Consider the following 21,624-nt stretch of genomic DNA (forward strand, 5'->3'; position numbering starts at 1 on the left):
TTTGTGGAAAAATACAAGTTACAAAAATTGAACACTTAACTCCTTTGTAAAAAAAGGACTGTTTCCTAAGAATTTATGTATTTTTTCTCTCAGTGATATAAAAACACTCTAGCCTGTCATGATCATACTATTGAATTATTAAAGAAATCCAAATTGTTTCTTGGTTCCTTTTTCTTTAATGATAAACAACCACACTGTCTTTGGTCTTTGTTTTTACATTTGGTTGACAGGGCAAAATGGCTTTTATCTCCATTAGACCCAAACTCTTAGAAAGCAGACACCATTTCTCATTCATTTAGGAGCACATAGTATGCCCTTCATAAATGTTTGCTTTGTTCAAGAAAAATTGCTTAGGAATGTTTCATATTTCATAGAGTTTTCCAGTCAAATATAATAATGATGATTGGAAATAAGCTGTTCTGCTTGTTTTCTTGGCTTGAATGTCTTTAACAGATGACCATGCCATCTGTTTAGAATCAATGTTTCAGAGATGAGGAAGAAAGCATTTTGGGTGAGAAACGATAGCCATAAAGTACTTTACACGCAACTGCCAGATCATTTTCCATGCCCATTGCTTCAACAAGGCGATACTATTACTCATCTCACTGAGTGCCCTTGCTTCTTCATTATCTTTGAATCAAATAGAGATGCTGACTTTATCTTTTAAAGTTTTCTACCAGCTTGGTAAAGCTATTCGGTTTATTTAATGAATAGTTTTTTTTTTTTCTCATTACAATTTTAATTAGTACATATCTTAGGAAGGAGATAAGAATTTACTAGGTACAGCCAAATATTACTATTGGGTTAAGATTTTATGGAAAATCATGAGAAGCATATTATTGACACTGTTGATAAAGAGCAGGAGAGGGGCACCTGGGTGGCTTAGTCGGTTCAGTGTCCCACTTCGGCTCAGGTCATGATCTCTTGGTTTGTGAGTTCAAGCCCTGAGTCAGGCTCTCTGTTGACAGCTCAGAGCCTGGAGCCTGCTTTGGATTTGGTGTCTTCCCTCTCTCTCTGCCCCTCCCCCGCTCACGCTGTCCCTATCTCTCATAAATAAATTTTTAAAAATTTTTTAATTAAAAAAAAGAGCAGGAGAGAAGGGCACATACATTCATAGCGCAGTAATTGTGTGTGAATACAAATGTGCAAGTACATGTATGTTCATTGTGGGGGCAGGATTTCAGATTTTATCTGGAGGCAAATTCTGGCTTCCAAAGGTATTTGGATTAAAAGGGAGGCTGAGTAAAGTTTAGAGTGTGGTTTCATAGGTTTAAGTAGGAACTATTTTAATAGAAAGATAAGTTCACAAACTTACCTATTTAGCAAACTTAGTTGTATCTCTGGGAGAATGTGCCTGGGATTTGTTTTATTAAATGAACATTCAGTAAAATTGGCTTTTTTGAGGTATAGTTCTATCACTTTTTTAAAAATAAGCTTTATTTTTTAGAGTAGTTTTAGGTTTATAGAAAAATTGTACAGAAATTATTTCCTTCTTCTCCCAGCTTTTTTTGTTCTTAACATCTCATGTACAATTGTTGAATCAATGTGAACACAATATTAATATTAATACAATACAATATTATTAACTTAAGTCCGTAGTTTACCATAGGTTTACTCTATGTTGTACAGTTGTCTGGGTTTGGCAAATGCACAATGTCATGTATCCACCATTACAGTATCATGCAGTGTAATTTCACTACTTAAAAATCCCCTGGGCTCTACCTGTTCATCCTTTTCCCCCTCCCTCAGGAACCCCTGGCAACTACTGATCTTTTTACTGTCTCCATAGTTTTGCCTTTTCCAGGAATGTCATATAGTTGGAATCATACAGTATGTAGCTTTTTCTGATTGGCTGCTTTTACTTAGCAACATGCATTTAAGGTTCCTCCATGACTTTTCATAGCTTGATAGCTTATTTCTTTTTATTGCTGAGTAATACTCCATTGTATGGCTATACCACAGTTTAACTGTTGACCTATTGAAGTTCATCTGGAAGTTTGGGCAATTATGAAGAAAGGTGCTATAGACATTCATGTGTAGATTTTTGCGGGGACGTAAGTTTTCAAGTCATCTGGGTAAATATCCAGAAGCATGATTGCTGGGTCATATAGTAATCCTGTGTTTAGTTTTGTAAGAAACTGCCAGACCATCTTTTAAAGTGGCTATAATGACCATTTTGCATTTCCACCAACAATGAACAGCAGTTCCTGTGGGTCCACATCCTTGCCAGCATTCGTATTGTCAGTGTTTTGGATACTTATTATTCTAGTAAACATATAGTGGTATCTTATTGTTTTAGTCTGCAGTTCCCTGATAACATACGATGTTGAGCATCTTTTCATATACTTATTTGCCATCTTTATATCTTCTTCAGTGAGGTGACAGTTCAGATCTTTTGCCCATTTAAAAAAATTTTTTTTAATGTTTATTTATTTTTGAGAGGGGGAGAAAGAGTGCGCGCGAGTGAGCAGAGGAGGGACAGAGAGAGAGGGAGACACAATCTGAAGCAGGCTCCAGGCTCTGAGCTGTCGGCACAGAGCCTGACGCAGGGCTCAGACTCATGAACCACAAGATCATGACCTGAGCTGAAGTCAGCTTCTTCATTTAATTTATTCTCTTGGGGTTCACTAGCTTCTTTAATCTACAGATGTATTTCCTCTGCCTAATTTGGGAAGATTTCATGATTATTTCTATGAGTACTTTTTCACTTCTGCTCTCTTTCTCCTTTCCTCCCTGTACTTGATGATAATAGTAGATCTTTTGAAATAGCTCCACAGATCCCTTGAGACTCTGTTCATTTTTTTTTTACAGTCTATTTTCTCTCTCTTGTTTAAACTGAGTAGTTTCTGTTGCTCTATTTTTCAGCTTAAAGATGCTTCTCTCTGTTTCCTACATTTTGCTGTTGAGCTCATTTGTGAAGTTTTTTTATTCCACTGATATTTTCAGCTCTAAAATTTCCATTTGATTCCTCTTTATATCTTCAGTTTCTTGACTGAAACTTTCTGTTTCTTTGCCAAGATGTTCCATGTTTTCCTCTGTTTCAGAGATGTCCTTAATTGTTACTGAAGCATTTTTATGATAGCCATTCAAATCTTTGTCAGGTAATTGTAACATGTCTTGTCATCTCAGTACTGGCATCTATTAATTATCCTTTTTCATTTACTTTGGCATTTTTATGGTTCTTGGTATGATGAGTGATTTTTTATTAAATCTTGTACATTTCGAGTATTATGTTATGAGTCTCTGGATCTTACATAAATCTGTTTTATCTGGCTTTTTCTGACACCTGTTTCTCTGGTAGGGAAGGGAGAGATGCTGTCTCATTACTGCCAGGTGGGTATAAAAGTCCAGGTTCCTCAAGCAGCTTCCATTGACATCTAAGTGACAGGACTGCAGGGGAAGGGGGCGTCCTTACTTTTGGCCAGGAAAGGGAGTTCCAGCTCTCCACTAGACCTCCACAACTACTGCCCTAGCTGGGAGGTGTAGGAGTGCCTTGATATTGTTCCCCACGTAGTCTCGCTGATATGCTGGATAGGGTGGCCTCATTAGCACTGTGTGGTAAGGAGATTTCTCACTCTCCAGTAAGCCTCCTCTGATACAATGCAGCAGGGAGGGAGAGGATTATCTCATTATTGCCCTAAGTCCAGGCTCCCCCTGTGGTATCCACTGAGACCATAGGGGGATTGGTTGGTTACTGCCTGAAAGGGGCAGAAGCCCCAGGTCCTTACTTGGCTTTCTCTGAAATCTGGGATATCGGAGCACCTCGGTTAAGCTTGGCAGGGATGGAAATCTACTTTTTGTTTCTATGGATTTGCCCAGTATGGACATTTCATATAAATGGAGTCGGTGGCCTTTTTAAACTGGCTTCTTTCAGTTAGCGTAATGTTTTCAAGGTTCATCCGTGTTGTAGCATTCATCAGTACTTCATTTCTTTTATTGCCAGATAATATTCCGTTGTACAGGATAGACCCACATTTTATGTTTCTGTTCATCAGATGATGGACACTTGGATTGATCCCACTGTTTGGCTATTATAAATAATTCTATGAAAATTCATATTCAGGTTATTGTATGGACATGTTTTCAATTCTCTTGGGTATATACATAGGAGTAGAATTGCTGGGTCCTGGCATATCTGTGTTTAAGTTTTTGAGAACTCTGTCTCTAAGAAAATAATTTTTGTCTTTATTGTGATTTCAGGAAAAAGGCCTGAGAAATTTTGTAGTGTTTTTTGGGTTCTTAGAAAGAACTGTCCCCAGACTTTAGGTTTATTCTTTATCTTCTTTCCATTAAAATGGCAGGTGCTGATAATTAAGCTACTCGAGAGATCTGTAAATTAGGTGAATATTGAAGTGCTTTGAACCATTATTCATTTTGAAACACTGTGAATGTATAATGATTCATAGTTATGAGTTTTATATTCATAAATTTACCTGTGCTTTTCAATTGTTTAGAGAAAACAAAGTGAGTGCTTGCAATTAAAAATTTTGGTGCTTCGAAATGAACTGGAAAGACAGAAGAAAGCTTTGGGACGGGAGGTGGCATTACTGCATAAGCAACAAATTGCATTACAGGACAAAGGTGAGTAAAAATACCATGCAAACAGCCAGCCCCCCATGTTCAGTAGTTGTCTTTTCTTCTTTCCATAGGCTCAGATAGTCATCTTGGTACAAATATGCTGATATAATTTTAAACATTTTTTTGGAAGTATTTTGAAGTTGATACATACAGAAAAGGGTACAAATACACACACACACACACACACACACACACACACACACACTATATTTCAAAATTTCAAAATGAACACACTTACATAAGCAGCATCTCCACAGAGAAGCAGAGCATTACACGGACCCCAGAATCTTAGGAGCCTCCTCATGTTCCCTTCCATTCAGGACATCTCTATTCAGTCTGACCACTACCTTGACGTATTACACCAAAATGAGTTTTGCCTCATTTTGAGCTTTATGCAAGTAGAATCCTGTAATATGTACATTCTATGTGTTGGCTTCTGTTCAACATTTTGTTTGTAAATTCCATCCTAACCTGCGTGTAATGTAGTCTTAGTTCATTCTTACTGCCCATAGTATTCCATTGTGTGAATAGAAGTATGTATTTATTCTGGTTTTTGGTAATTTCTAGTTTGGAGCTATTAGATAAAGCTTCCATGAACTTTCTAGTACATGCTTCTTTATGAAGATTTGTTTGTTCCTTTCTGTTGGATATAAACTTAGGTGCAGAATTGCATAGTCACAAGGTATGCATATCTTCAGCTTTAGTAGATTGTGTCCAAAACTTTTCCAAAGCACTTGCGTCCAGTTTACCTCCTCTCTACCCAGCAGTGTATCAGATGTCTTGTCCTATATCCTTGTCAGCACCTGGTACTTTCTGGCTTTTGCATTTTAGCTTTTCTGGACTGTCTCCTTGCAGTCTTAATTTTGATTTCTCTGAAAACTAATGAGGTTGAATACTATTTCATGTTTCTGCTGTCTGGGATAAACTCCTTTGTGAAATACCTGTTGAAGTCTTCCCCTCTCCCCACTGCCTTTTTTTTTTTTCTTTTTTAAAGACAGGAATTCTTATATATTATAGATATGGATTCTTTGTTTGAAATGTTCATTAAAACTATATTCTCCCATTCTGTGGCTGCTAGTTCATTCCTCAGTGATACCTTACGTGAACAGAAGTTCCATTTTATCAGTCTTTCCTTTTAGATTTAAGACTTTTTGTGTCCAGTTTAGGAAATATTTTCCTATTTTAACGTCATAAAGGTGTTATTCTGTATTTTGTAAACACTTTACTATTTTACTTTTTACATTTATATATGTAATTCATCAGGATTTGATTTTTTGTATATGATGTCAGATAGGAGTCAAGACTTATTTTTTTCATACAGATAGTCCATTGACCCAGTACCATGTATTAAAAACCTGTCTCCCTTGCACTGAAGGTTCACTTTTGCCGTGAATTGGTGGCCATGTGCTCACATGCCTGTTGCAGGACCCTCTGTTCCATTGATTTGTCTGTTTTTTTGCCATTATCTCACTGTTTTAATGTCTCTCATGTTACAAGTGGTCTTATTATCTGTTAAAGTTCTTCCACTTAGTTGTTCTTTTTCCAGATCACCTTTCTTCATCTTGGCAAGGATGGAAATTTACTTCTTTGTCTTTATGGATGGGCCTGTTCTGGATATTTCATATAAATAGAGTCTGTAGCCATTAACATGACCAAAAAACAGGCTTAATCTTGTTCTTTTGCATTGCCTTATGAATTTCTGCACAGAAAAGGAAATCTAGCTACTATTTTGATTGGGACTACACTTAATATGTTTATCAATACAATTGGTGATCTTTAGACATCTTTAAAATATTGCGTCTTCCAACCCAAGAGAATGGTGTATGCCTTTGTTTATTAGGTCTTTACGAAACATTGAAATTAACTAATTGTTTTGTTTTGTTTTGTTTTTTTAATATGAAATTTATTGTCAAATTGGTTCCATACAACACCCAGTGCTCATCCCAACAAGTGCCCTCCTCAATACCCCTCACTCACCCTCCCCTCCCTCCCAACCCCCATCAGCCCTCAGTTTGTTCTCAGTTTTGAAGAGTCTCTTATGGTTTGGCTCCCTCCCTCTCTTTCTTTTTTTTCCCCCTTCCCCTCCCCCGTGGTCTTCTGTTAAGTTTCTCAGGATCCACATAGGAGTGAAAACATATGGTATCTGTCTTTCTCTGCGTGACTTATTTCACTTAGCATAACACTCTCCAGTTCCATCCACGTTGCTACATAAGACCGTATTTCATTCTTTCTCATTGCCACGTAGTATTCCATTGTGTATATAAACCACAATTTCTTTATCCATTCATCGGTTGATAGACATTTAGGCTCTTTCCATAATTTGGCTATTGTATGAAAGAAACTAATTGTTAATACATGGGTATTTCCCATGATTCATTGAATTTATTTCAGCTTTCTGATGTTTTATGATACTATTGTAAATATGTTTAAATTTTATTTTCTACTTTTTTGCTGATCTATAGAAATACAATTGATTGTTTTAAAGTGATTGATTTTTATTATATGTGCAAATTCCTATATCCCATCCTGACTCAGCATGACTTATAAAGGCCTCGTATGACCCGTGTCAGTCTGAATGCTTCAGCTATAAAGAACTTCTTTTAGTTTCTTCAATATGCTTCAGTCTGTCTTGCTCTTATTTATTTATTTTATTTTATTTTTTTTTTTTTTTAATTTATTTTTGGGACAGAGAGAGACAGAGCATGAATGGGGGAGGGGCAGAGAGAGAGGGAGACACAGAATCGGAAACAGGCTCCAGGCTCCGAGCCATCAGCCCAGAGCCTGACGCGGGGCTCGAACTCACGGACCGCAAGATCGTGACCTGGCTGAAGTCGGACGCTTAACCGACTGCGCCACCCAGGCGCCCCTGTCTTGCTCTTATTTAAGCCTCTGTTTAAATGTTAATGGGGTGTCGAGGCGGCTCAGTTGGTTGTGTGTCCAACTCTTGATTTTGGCTCAGGTTGTGATCCCAGTGTCCTGGGATGGAGCCCCATTGACATTCTCTCTCTCTCTCTCTCTCTCTCTCTCTCTCTCTCAAAAACCCCCACAAAAAATAACAATAAAAAAACACCAAAATGTTACTTTTTCTGAGAAATTTTTCACTGGCTTTCTTTCCTTTCTCCTCTTACCTCTATTAGACATACTACTGTGTGTTTCCATTGCATCCTGTGTTTTTCCATTATAGCATTCTAATTGTTCATTTTCCCCCCTCCTTCTAGACGGTCAGATCTCTGAGGGAAGAATTGCCCAAGTACTGTATTAAATACTCTTATATTCTTGGGGCATGGTACAGTGCTTGGGATGCAGTAAGCATTGAATAACTATTTGTTGAGTGAATGAATCATAGTCATGGTTATCAGTCTAGTGTCATGGGCATCATTGCTAAAGGATAAAGACTTCCATAGCATCTAGCTTAGCATTCATTTGGAACAACCAATACTCTCATGCGAAACACTGTAGAAAAAAACCACTGTATATTGTTTGGCAGTGATTGCTAAAACTGTCTGCACTCCCGACACAGCTTGCATATCAGCCTTTAGACCTGAGAGTCTGATGTGATAATGCCACTTAAAGTCATGAGATATTGTGAGCAAAGTCCATTTCTTGGAGTCTCTGTTGAATGACTCCAAATAAATAGACAGTTGTGTACAGGCAAGAGCTGCTTTAGGAGGTCTCCTCTTCTGTGAAAAGGCACGTTTCTTTTGGTGCTTTGGAATTTTTATTATTCTAAAATTGCCTACCTCTTATAGCATGTGTTTCTGCATATTTTTTTTAAGATCATCAATTTTTAAAATGAAAACACTGTCAGGTTTTAGGAGGGGTTCAGGGTGTTCGCCTTTTTTTGATAGCTATAATGTTTCAGTTACCAGACTTATCACTATATAGATATGACGTGATTTAATCACCACAATAGCTCTAAAAGGTAAGTACTATGATTATTGACGCTTTACAGTTGAGGAAACCCTAGGTCAGGGTCAGAGACATTAAATACCTTGCTTAAGTTCACACAGCTTATGGCAGATGATGTCAGGATTAAAATCTATCGATTCCAAAACTCTCGTTCACTGTGTAATGCTACATTTTACCAGAAGTATGATGTATAAATCCTATGATAGAATAAATATTCCAGCATATGGTAAAAGGATAAGGAGATCTAGTTCTTCTATTATCTTCCCAATTGTGTTTTTTCTTCTTATAATGATAGAGTAAAGTCCCAGGAAGTGTGTTATCAGCCTTTAAACAGGTGAACTTATAAACAGTGGTTTCTATCCCATTTAAAAGACTGAGTGTAAGAATAATTGCTCATATTTATAGACTACTCATTACTGCAAAGCAGTGTCTTGTGGTTTTTTTTTTTTATCTTCTTTGGTTTTTATGTATAGTCTTATGTATTAAGGGTATTATTATTCTCCTCCTAATAATGAATATATTTTATTATCTGGTTTACAGATGAGGAAACTGAGTCTCAGAGAGGTTAAGTGATTTGCCCAAAGCCACAAGTTATAGTGGAGCCTGTGTTCAGAGTTACTAGTCACTAACTCTGCAGCAAAGGGAGATTATAGGATTTTGTAGGTATCTATTCTAGTGTTTTAATTCTGGCAGTCAAGTCAGAACTAACACATTCGTTTTATTTATTTGTTTTTAATATTTGTTCATTTTTGAGAGACAAAGAGAGACAGCGTGCAAGCAGGGGAAGGGCAGAGAGAGAGGGAGGCAGAATCCAAAGCAGGCTCTAGGCTCTGAGCTGTTAGCACAGGGCCCAACGCAGGGCTTGAGTTCATGAACTGTGAGATCATGACTTGAGCCGAAGTCAGATGCTTAACCGACTGAACCACTCAGGTGCCCCAGAATTAGCACATTCTTACATCTCCATTTTATTATGGAAAGAAAGGAAGGAAATGCTCAAAGTTAAATATATATTTGCCAAGATGGGTCAGAATTGTTGATATTTAACATTGACTTTGTACCTCAGTAGCTTTTCTCCCACTTTTATACGTATTTTTGAGATAAATATTCTTCTGAACTCTTAGAATCATTGAAATCTTAGAATTATTAGGATCTAACATTGACCCTTTGGTCTTAAACATAAGCAGGAGAAAGTGTGCTGCTTTTCTGCCGTTGGGTATCTCTATAGACCGTGGTGGTCAGCACTGGGGTAGTTGGAAAGAAGGGTTGGCTGGATATAGATAACCAGATTTATATGCCAGTAGATCTTGTTCTACTTGTTGGGGACCCCTGTTCTTCATAATGATGGTGCTAGGTAACCAGAAACCTACTTTTTCTTGTCTGTTGAAAGAACATTTGTGTTGAACTATATTCTTGTGTACTTACGTTGACTGTACTATTTAATGATTCTTGAGCCAAGTTAAAATATCTAGAAGTACTTGAGTCACCGATATTGGTAACGTGAAGGGTAAAGATGTATCTGTCACCCGTGCTTGCAGCTTTGATTTAGCATGTTTGCTAGCCGTTTGTGAGATGATTTGCTAATATGAATATTACTAGTGGCATCTTCCACATTATAACTTCCCTTTGAAACTTGGTGCTTATTTAGGCACTTGGTTCTCAGCCCAAGGGCTCAGTTAGGATACAAAGTCAGTAATATATGATATTTAATCTTTGCTACTGATTCTTCTGAATGATCATCAAGGAATTAGTTAACTTCTGTATCTTTTTACACGTGTGTGTAGTCAGGATAGTGGCTCATAATAGTGCCATAGAGATTAATTTGTATAAACATTTGGAAAAAAAACAGGTGCCTATTATATATTTTTGTTTATAAAAATTTATTGCATCGGTATGATTTTTTGGGAAGAGGCAAAACATTTCTATCCATGCTGCTGACTTGCTGAGTAGCCGCCTACTCTGAGGGGCCTCGTTACTCCACACCTATAAGTTTCCCCTTCCCACACCTCCAAGGCAGTGGTTCCCAGCTTGTCTACAGCAACTTCCAACTGGGCCATGAGCTGATATTTTCAGTATTAATGTTTATTAATGTATGCATTTTCATTGTTGGCAGATACTAGTAACATACGATGTTAGTAAAAAACAGATTTCCCCTCATTAGTGTCTCAAGCCAAATAACCTTCCCATTAATTAATTATATGTTGGTTTACAGAATCTGTAGCCCTAACTCAACCCCCAAATCTTGGAGAAGCAACACTCTATCTAAGTTAGTTTGCTTGAAATTTGGTTTAGAAAATGGTATGAAACATTGGTCTTAAGGAAATGTGTTTAGCATAACCTAAACACGTTTTATAAATGTTGACAAAATCTAGGAACTCCTCAGTGGTGCCTGGGAAGTCATATTAACTTTATAAAAGCAGAGTTCTCTAAGCTTTGTAGGAAGAAGCTACTTAAAAAAAATTTTTTTTTAATGTTTTTTCATTTTGAGAGCGAAACAGAGCACGAGTGGGGGAGGGACAGAGAGGGGAGGTGCAGAAAGGGGGGCGGGCACAGAATCCGAAGCAGGCTCCTGGCTCTGAGCTGTCAGCACAGAGCCCAACACGGGGCCTGAATTCACGAACCGTGAGATCATGGCCTGAGCTGAAGTCAGACACTTACCAACTGAACCACCCGGGCACCCCAGGAAGAAGCTACTTTTTAATGCAGTTAGTTTTCTTGAGAATAACAGTAATGTATATGTAGTACTTTATACTTAGAAAATGCTTGCACAAAGATCATCATATTCGATCTTCAAAGTATCCCTGAGAGCTAAGTATGGCAGATATTGTTATCTTCATTTTTATCTTCATTTTATGTATGAGATACTGAGATGATGATAAGTGACTTGGCCAGGTATGAACAGATAGTTAGGAGCAAAGTTGGGATGTGGACCCAGACCTTTTGCCTCTAAATTTTGTGCTTTTGTCTCTATTCCATATTATCTACAACCTTGCAAAATACCTTCATTTGAATCCTGCATAAATCCTATATGGCAGTCAACCTTTTTTTAAAAGTTTGTTTATTTACTTTGAGAGAGAAAGAGAGCGAGCAAGCTGGGGAGGGGCAGAGGGGGTGGAGGGAGGTAGGGAAAGAGAGAGAGAAAGAGAGAGTGAGAGAGAGTGAGAGAGAGAGAGTGTTCCAGTCAGGTTCCACACTGCCAGCATGGAGCCCAGTGTGGGGCTCAAACTCACAAACTGTGAGATCATAACCTGAGCTGAAATCTAGAGTCGGAGACTTAACAGACTGAGCCACCCAGGCGCCCCCAGCAGTTAACTGTTATTGGAATCCTGTAACATGCCAGGTGTTTCGCTTATGGTATATCATTTACTTCCTAAAATAGTCCGAAGAGGTAATTATTTTACCCCCTTTTTCCAAATGAGAATAATTGGGGCTCAGAGACATTTGTCACAAATAATTAACAGATCCAAATACAGTTTAGGTTTCTCTGACCCAACACCTGTCTTGTTTCCACTAAACAAAATATTGTTGCTTTCTCTAATATGTGTCCAACAGTAAATTGACTGATGGTTTGCTAGTTTTCCACTGGCCTGTGGACTGTTAGATGAAGAACTTTGTTCTGTTATATTCCTTTTTATCATATGATGGGTGAAGTGAACTTTTCCCAAAGATGTCTTTGATTTGGTTGCATGGTAATTAAGAGATTTGGATTCAAGATCTGCCATTCTCTCAGTTTGTCCTCACAAACAAAAAAATTTTAATTATACGGTCCAGATTTCTTGCAGCTCTAAAATTCTAGTTATCTCAGAAGAAGAGGATTGACAAAAAGGATGGGAATCTGTTCACCTTTTTTATGAATCTCTTTTTAATTTTCAAAGTTTGATGACAGCAATAGATTTCCCAGCAATGAAAAATGCCAAAAGAGAGAGAGAGAGAGAGAGAGAGAGAGAGAGATTCTGTGACCCCAAGCGTGTCTATAGATATTGTTTATTCACTGGAAAGACATGTGGTGGGAGCTTTTGTTTCAAAGATCTTCAATTCATTTTGATAAGCAAGAGCAAAAACAAACCTTCTTTTAGCAACGTCATATGTAGAAGTCAACTCTGTCAGACTTCATTGCTTAGATTTAGGGAAAAAAATCCTCTTAGTAATTTCAGTAAATAGAAAGTTTTGATGCTTTATTACCAAAATAAGAAATATTTTATATGAAGTTCCCATCAATTGTGATCATTCTTTATTGTCATTTTGTAATAAATTTGAGTAAGATGAACTATGTATCTAGTTCTATTTAATTAGCTTCTCTTTGGTCAGTAAATTATTGTGCTCTTTTCTCATAAAAGAAAAATGACACAGTATATTTAAAGTGGTGCCTTGGTTTCTATTAAAAGGTCATAGATTTCCCTTTATTTCTAAGTTTATGTATTTATTTTGTGAGAGAGAGAGAGAGCGTGCAAGTAGGGTAGGAGCAGAAATAGAGGTAGAGAGAGGATCCCAAGCAATCTCCACACTGTCAGCACAGAGCCCAATGTGGGACTGGAACCCATGAACCATGAGATCATGACCTGAGCTGAATTCAGATGCTTAACCGACTGAGCCACCCAGGTACCCCCAAAAGGTCATAGATTTCTATTTGAAATTATAAAGACATTGTTAAGCATTATGTAACAACCTTCTTCTCTTATGTCATAAGGTCACAAATTGAAAAATTACTGTACAAATTTTATAATTCAAGATATATTTATTTGAAATGATGGGAGAATTTAAATTTTATTAGCCTGTGTGTATGTTCTGATTTTTTTATAGCCATCTGACAGAAATTCCTAAGCAGATTTCCTTAAAAATTATTCAAAATTTCTTTCAAAAATTTCTTTCAAAAGTTTCAAAACCTGAGGCCAGTTTTTTTTTCCGGGGGGGGGGGTGTTTATGCTATTAAAGTTTCTTTACTTTTAGCTGTTTACATTGTATGCAGCATGTGAAAACAGACAACTTAGCAGTGGGGAGGACAAATGTGGGTGCTGAGTAAACCTCAGATTTTCTTTTCAGAATGATTCTGTTTCCATACATTTGTAATGATTTATTTCTGTAATGTCTTAACTGGATTGCAGGAAAGGTAAGCTATCATATTTTAATCTCCCTCTTTTGCAATGGAAGGTATAGATAGGCAGAAAAAAGCCACCTGACAGATTGTTGTTTTGTCTTATTACCATTTTTTCTCCACTTCCAAAAAGCATTGGAAGTGACATTTACAAAAAAAAAAAAAAAAAAAAAAAAGTGCTTACAATTAAATAGTTGAACATAGAAATAAAAGGAGATCAGAAGACAAGAACGTTGAGTGTGTGTGTGCACGTGCACCGTTGTCAAGTCCTTTATTTGTCGTTTATGGAACACCCACAACGAACCCAGCACTGTGTAAGATGTTAGGAACGTAATGACAGGTGTGACAAATATATGAGAGAGATATTTGGAAGGTGTTATAGGAGCACAGACAATGAGTATCTGAAAATCAAAATTAGTTAAAGGAGGTGACACTTAGGCTGAGTCTAGAAAAATACCTGATGGATACCTAGGGGTCGAGAAGGTGAGACTTTCCAGATAGAAGCAACAGTTTATACAGAAGCCTGGAAGTAGATTAGAGAACTGCAGGTAATTCCAGTAAAGCTACCACTAAGGACACATTCATCAAGTAAGGGTTCGTAGGAGAGGCAGGAGAGGTAAAGAATGACCTAATCATAAAGGAAGTTCTTGTTGAAAGGTCTAAAGATCTACTGAAATAAGCAAATTTCTCAAAGACAAAAAGTAGATGAGACTGTATTGATGACTGCGGTAAAGAATGGGGATTAGGTATATGTTTTAGAAAGTTCTCTTTGAAGAGTTGAGGATAGAGAACTGTTAGGGAGTTATTACAGTAATCTAAGCAATCCATAATTAAAACTGAAACATATTGGGAATGTAAAGGGAGGAGGGAATGTGTAGTTTCAAGAAATATTTCGATGATAAACTCTACTGTTAATGGCTTGGTGGGTTGGAGGAGAAAGGGAGAGAAAGATTTAGGATAGTTTCCAATTTCTAGTTTTGACAACTGGCCAGATGATTAAACAAAGACAAATGCTGGAGGAAAAGTAGATATTGGGGTAAAGAGAGAAAAAGGAAGAATTAATTGTGACTTCCAATTTTGGATACCTACCTAGTGGATAAGACAGTAAACAAGAAACCAGCAAGGAAAATAAATATCAAGTTGTGAGAAGTACTGTAAACAAGCTGTGGTGATACAAGATAATTGTGGGAGACCATTTTTATAGATTGCTCAGAAAAGGTTTGCCTGAGGAGCTCAGCCTGCTGGGAAAACAGAGGGAACAGCAAGTGAAAAGGCTACCTGGACATAGAAAGGGGTTAGACGGGAACAGAAAAGAGGCCACTGTGGCTGGAACATAATTTGTCAGGAAGAGACTAGTGTGACATCGGTTGGAATGAGAAGGAATTCAGAGTTTGTATAAATGAAGCTATTTGCCTTATCCACTGAACAGGAGGAGAAGTCTAAGAAAATGGCACAGGGGCAGGTAGTGGGTAGGACTGTGAAGGAATCCGATTATTTCAGGGTAGTACAAGGTGGGGCAATTATATTCTACAGAAGGAGTTGAGGGATTGAGGGGAATGTGTGGAGTACTCAGCTCCAAGAGTGGGAAAGCAAACAGGGAAAGCAAACTGATGATGGAACTGGAGTAGGATTGCTGGACAGTGTCCCTGTTTGTGCTCTGTGCTTATATTTTTAAAGTAAAATCAATCAGACTGGTTGTATAATTTTCTCTACCCACTTGGAGCTTCATGGGGGCAGGTTGAGAGAATGCAAATGTTGAACAAAAGGGAAATTATCCCCATTTTACAAATGAGGAAAATGAAACTCAGAGAAGCTGAGACTTGTTTAGAGTTCTGAAAGTAGCATAGGTAGGATTTTAGCCCAAATCTTTCTGATTCCTAAGGACATGGGCTTTCCAATATAGTGTACTGCCTCCCATATGATCCACCTATTGTATTGAAGCACTAAAATTAGCTATGACATTGTTAGCCATCAAGCCAATTGTGTAGAATTATGAAAGGAGTCAAGTGCTTCCCATTACATGTTATAAGGAAGTAGATCCGTTCTTTAGGGAGAAAACAATTTATTGGCACTAAATTCTGGGAAGAATGTGCAATGTATTAAACATCATAATGAAATATAGTCATTGCAAGTTTGCAAAAGTTACAGCAAGAAATATCTTTTAACCCTTGAGAAGGGCAATATCATAAATCATAGTTCAAAAAAAGCATTTCTGCAGGGAAGGAAACTAAAATAGTTCAAGTATATTGCTTTTTGGTCATCTGACATGATATAGAAAACCCAGAAGAATGACAGTTTATTGGTTTTAACTGTAATTTTGACAGGAGCTGGCCATTATCCAGTCTGAGGCCAAAGTCTCTGGTGAGAAAGGGCCCAAAGAGTCTGTGTTGTGTTTTGTTGATGGAAGCAAGATTCATATTCTTTAGCTGTTAGACTTACAGGAGACAGCATTGACATTTGGTTATTAAAATTAAAGTGTCTGACCTGAGTTTTTGCTGAACACAGGGGCCATCTTCCTAACAGAGTGGAACGTTAGTGTGTAAATGGACAGGACCAAACATTCCAGAAAACAGTTTTGGAATATGGTAAACTAAGCGCATTCATTTGCTTTCCCTCCCTCTCGATGACCCACTGATACGATAGTAAAGATACAGTGGTGGTGGTAAAGATAAGAGAGGGCACCATTGGAATAGCAAAGATTTTGACACAGTTCTCGAAGACACAGTATAGATAGGATTGTTTTGATGCATCAGCTAGAGTAGAGAAAAACTGCCCACCTGGCACAAAAATGGAAGAGGCTGATGTGGGGGTTTCTGGTGCAGCTCTCAGAGGTCTCAACTTGGAGTTTCCAAGTATAGAAATCAGGAACGATGGAGCAGTAATTAGGGGAGCTGGGCCTACTGGTCCATTTTCTTTTCTTTGGATTTGGACTCCCTTCCTGTAATACTTGCTCCAGCTGCTTTCTAAACATAATGGATTCTTGACCTGGTTAGGTCTCATGGGACAAGGGTTTGGCATAAAAGGTGGAACGGAGCCTGACTGTGGACTTTTACAATTGACCTAGAGGGAAAACATAAAGACAGCTCTACTTAGAAGTGAAATGCCCTAGAGTAACCCAGTCCTAAGATTGACAGTTGTCAATAATGTAACAGTACTGCCTTCTTCCAGCATGGCATATATACTCTGAAGAAAAGCCTAATTGTCTACAGGACCTACCCACTTATGCTGAGTTGGCACCCAGGAACGAGGCCTTTCATGTAAATAAGTCTTTCTAGCTTCAAAGGAAACCTACACTAGTTGCCTATACTAATCAGTCTGATCACTTATTCATGGATTTGAAGGGAAAACCAAGGATCATCAGATATTTGAGGAAAACCGTATAAACAAGTCCAAGTTAAATGGAATAGCTGACCCCAAAGGAGCAGGAAATACAAAGAACAGAGAAAAACTTAAAAAAAAATTTAAATCAGCATCCTCAGATTTGACTTCCAGCCTCTGCGGAGGATGTAGAAAGGTAGTAAGAACTTCACTTCCACCCTAACAACAAGAGAAAGCTGAATAATGTACAAAATCATAGCTTTTCTTGCATCTGGAGAATTAAAGATTACAGGGCAGCCAGGTAGCCTGATAATGTAAGAAAAGATGGGCATGTCCGAGAAGAGACAGGATGTGAGGACTGACGCACCAGTGGCAGAGCATGGGAGGAAGTTGGGCCGCTGTCTAAGAAGGTAAAATAATTCCACTACAATTTTTAACAAATTGCTAACCACTAAGTGTGTTCTATTGTAAGACTATAGCAGCTGTAAGCAGTTCACACCTCCTTGCAGTTTACTCTGTGTGGACCTACAATGGATATTCACAAGAAAGATTGGAGACAGGGTAGAAAATGTAGAAAGCCTCCTGTGGTTGTATAGGTCTGGAGGAAGGGAAACGGATGCTGTTGCTAGAAAGCATAACTCTTCTCTAAGAACAAAAGCACTAAGCCTCTGGAGGAAGAGCTGCAAGCCCTATGGTTTCTAGGACAGAAGTGAAGGATTGGAAGAAGAAAAAGAAAACATCATTACACTTGGGGGTGAGGCAGAAACAGTGTTGGCCCTGGACTATTAGAAACCTCCTGTCCCTAGGAGAGGGACAGTATCACTGAGAGAAAGCCCTACCCTGATACCTCAGGGCACAGGGACTGCTTAGCTCAAATGAGATAAAAGAGAAACTCAGCTCTCCTCCCCAACCAGGATAGAAAGCCTGGAGTGTACCACTTGAGGAGAGGCAAGAGCATAGTGAGTCACTCTTACTTAGGTACAGGTTCATAGGGCAGAACTTGTTCCCTAAATCTGAGGGTGGCACGAGTTCATTGAGCAAAAGCAACCAGCAAATCCTCTCCACCATCACCACCTCCAAAAAGGAGAAGTTAGAGGAAATTTGAAGAATTTTGAAGTTGAAGGTAGCAACAAAATGGAAGCAACAAAACCCCAAACCAGCTTAGTTCCTGATTGTATTGACTCAGCCCCCCAAATTAACAGTAGAAGAGGCGTGTCCTTTTCTTTCTCTGTTGTCTCATGCTCTCTGTTGCACATGATGTTGAGCCTTCAATCAAAATTTTTGAAACAAAGAAAAGCAAAAACAAAACAAAGACCCATTGTTATCCCTTCCCCTCCCACCACCACCAACAAAATGTTGTCAAGAGAATTTAACTCAAAAGAGGAAAAAAACTCAGTAGTGACTCAGATGTTGGGAATATCAGAGAGAGAATTTAAAATAACTGTGATTAATGGGCTTCGGGCTTTTATTGAAAGGTGGATAACCAGTATGGATAGATGGTAAATTTCAGCTGTGAGATGGAAACTATAAGAAACAGTCTAATGGATATGCTACAAATAAAGAACATGGTAAGAGAGATGAACAGTGCCTTTGACGGACACTCCAGTAGATTTGACACAGCTGAGAAAAGAATAAGTGAACTTGAATATAGATCAATAGAAATTACCTGAACTGACGTGCAAAGAGACTCTTTGACAAAAAACTAAGACAATTCATTACCACCAGTCCTACATTTTAAGAAATGTTAAAAGAATTTCTTCAGTGGAAGAAAAATGATACCAGACAGAAATGTGGCTCTACACACACACAAAATGAGATCTCCAGAAATGGTTGAAGATACTATAAAGACATTTTTTCTTATTTTTAATTACTATAAAAGACAGTTGATTTTCTAATGCAAAAATAGCAGTGTTTTGGGGTTTATAACATGCATAAAGTAAAATGTGTGAAGAATGTGAAGAGTGGGGAAGGGAAGAATTAGGAGCATAGTATTTTCAGGTTTTTACATGAAGTAGTATAATAATATTTGAAGGTAGACTTATTTATTGAAGTTATATACTGTAAACTCTGGGGCAGCCACGAAAAATTTAAAATAGAGATAAGACTGCGGCGCCTGGGTGGCTCAGTTGGTTAAATGTCCAACTTTAGCTCGGGTCATGATCTCGTGGTCTGTGAGTTCGAGCCCCACATCGTGCTCTGTGCTGACAGCCCGGAGCCTGGAGCCTGCTTCCAATTCTGTGTCTCCCTCTCTCTGCCCCTCCCACACTCACGCCTCTGTCTCTCTCATTCTTTCAAAAGTAAATAAACATTAAAAAAAATTAAAAAATAAAATAAAATGGAGATAAGACTAAGCCAATCGTGAAGAAAGAGGGAATTGTAAAAACATATTCAATTCAAAAGCATGAAAAAAGAAGGGAAAAAGGAACAGAGAATAGGTAGAATATATAGAAAACAACTAGCCAAATGGTAGATTTTAATCTAAATGTCAATGATTATATTAAGTATAAGCAATCAAAATACCTCAGTTAAAAAACTGAGATTGTTCAGATTAATTTACATTTAAAAAAACCCAACTAAATGCTATCTGTAAGGAACCCACTTTCAATATAAGGGTAGATAGATTGATTGATTAAAAGTAAACGAATGGGAATAGTACACCATGCAGATACAAATTAAAAGAAGGCCAGAGTGGCAATATTATATTAGAAAAGGAGATTTCAGAACAGTGAATATTACCTGTGATAAAGACAGATTTTACATTATGGTGGAGAGGTCAGTCACAAAAAGATATGACAATTCTAAATATGTATGAACATAACAGAGCTTCACTATATATGTGTGTGTGTGTATACATGTATATGTGTATATTTACGTATATACATATATATATACACACACACACGCAAACCATATATACACCATATATACACTATATATATACAACATATATGTATACACTACACACACACACACACAGTGTTAAATATGTGTGTGTGTATATAGCAAAAACTGATTAAATTGGAAGAAGAAATAGCCAAATCTATAATTAAAGCTGGAAGCTGCAACACTCATCTCTCAGTAATTCATAGAACAAGTGAAGTGAAAATCAGTAAGGATAAAGACCTTAACACTATTAACTAACTTGCCCTGATTAACAGCAGACCACCCCACTGCACACTATCAGAATATACCTTTTTATCGTACGCGCATTGAACATTCGGTTAGGCCATAGTTGCTATCATAAAACAAATTAAAAAAGAATCAGAATAATGCAAAATATGGTCTCTGACTAAAAGAAATAAACTAGAAATCACTAATAGATAAATCTGGAAATTTTCAAATATTTGGTAATCGTTCAACATGTACGTGGGGTGGGGGGTGAAAGTTGTCAATCTGAATGTCATCTGAAATCATTAAAGATTAAGATTTGGGGAGGAATTATACTGGGGCTAAAGGAGATGAGTGGTGCTCCTTGATTATGTTCTGTTTGGGGGGCAAAGTTACCAACATGTGGATCATTTAAATACAGGTGGGAGAGAAGAGAAGGGTACTTAGAAATATGTTGATAAAATGACTTAAGTTGATGAACTTAGTGCTAAGGTCTAAACCGTATAATGTTCAATAATGTACTTCTTGTTCCTTCTCGCAGGAGAGGTGCAGAATAGTTGAAGGCCCCTTTTCCTGTTGGATCATAGTTCATGAAACCAAACCCCTTTGTAAGATTAGTGTGTCTGGATCTAAGATTGTTTTTCTGTGCTTCAGTATTTCTGGTGCTATCAGGCCTGGATTGTCAAGAACAGAAGATGCCCTCATTTCTTAGAGTAGGAAGATGTAAAAAGATTTTATGATCACATAAATGGACATGGAGGTTCCAGAAGCTGATGTAAATATAACAATCAGGCATATAAACACAAATACTAATCTCTGTGTAATGCTAAAGCAAACACTTAAAGGAAATTAAATGTTCTGTAATGGGTTTGGGGTTTGGGGTATCAGTTAAAATGTGGAATATTCATATAATTCACATCCACGGAGTTGAATTTTACACAGCCATTAAACATTATAACTTAGACTATCTGTCAACATGTAAAAATGCTTATGACATAATATGGAAAAATCAGAATATACATTTCCTGCACACTGTGATTGTAGCTAAAACTACTTATATTTATGAACTATGCGATAGCAGTCAAAATGCAGGTAATTTTTCCTTTTCTACTTTTTATACTCTCAGAAACGTTGTTGTATAGCATTTGTGGGTGAGAAGAAATTAACCACTTAAAAGATAGATAAACTTTATTTATTAGAGCAGTTTTTAGGTTCATAGCAAACTTGAGCCGAAGTTGCAGAGATTTCCCATATATCCCCAACTCTCACACATGCATAGCCTCCTCCATTATCAGCATCTCCCACCAGAGAGATCTGTTTATTACAACTGATGAACCTTTAGTGAATAAGCATCAACACCAGAGTCTATAGCCGCTTTCTTTTAAAATGAAGTCTGGGGATGCCTGGGTGGCTCAGTTGGTTGAGCATCCGACTTTGGCTCAGGACATGATCTCGCAGTCAGTGAGTTTGAGTCCCGCATCCGGCTCTGTGCTGACAGCTCAGAGCCGGAAGCCTGCTTAGGATTCTGTGTCTCCCTCTCTCTCTCTGCCCCCGCCCCCACCTCACGTCCTGTCTCTCTCTGTCTCTCAAAGGTGAATAAGTATTAAAAAAAATTTTTTTAA

The 21,624-nt window shown here is 37.7% G+C and overlaps 1 protein-coding gene across 2 annotated transcripts in view; it reads left to right on the forward strand.

Moving 5' to 3' along the window:
* UVRAG (UV radiation resistance associated) overlaps positions 1–21,624 on the forward strand; it is a 296,618-nt gene that overhangs the window by 142,363 nt on the left and 132,631 nt on the right. For both annotated transcript variants that reach the window (XM_060605582.3, XM_078433088.2), the window contains exon 8: positions 4,455–4,581. In XM_060605582.3, coding sequence (XP_060461565.1) covers positions 4,455–4,581 — 127 coding nt within the window. The remainder of the gene's footprint in view (positions 1–4,454; positions 4,582–21,624) is intronic.

The sequence above is a fragment of the Panthera onca genome, chromosome D1 (assembly GCF_046562875.1).
Source record: "Panthera onca isolate mPanOnc1 chromosome D1, mPanOnc1 haplotype 2, whole genome shotgun sequence".
Classification (NCBI taxonomy): domain Eukaryota; kingdom Metazoa; phylum Chordata; class Mammalia; order Carnivora; family Felidae; genus Panthera; species Panthera onca.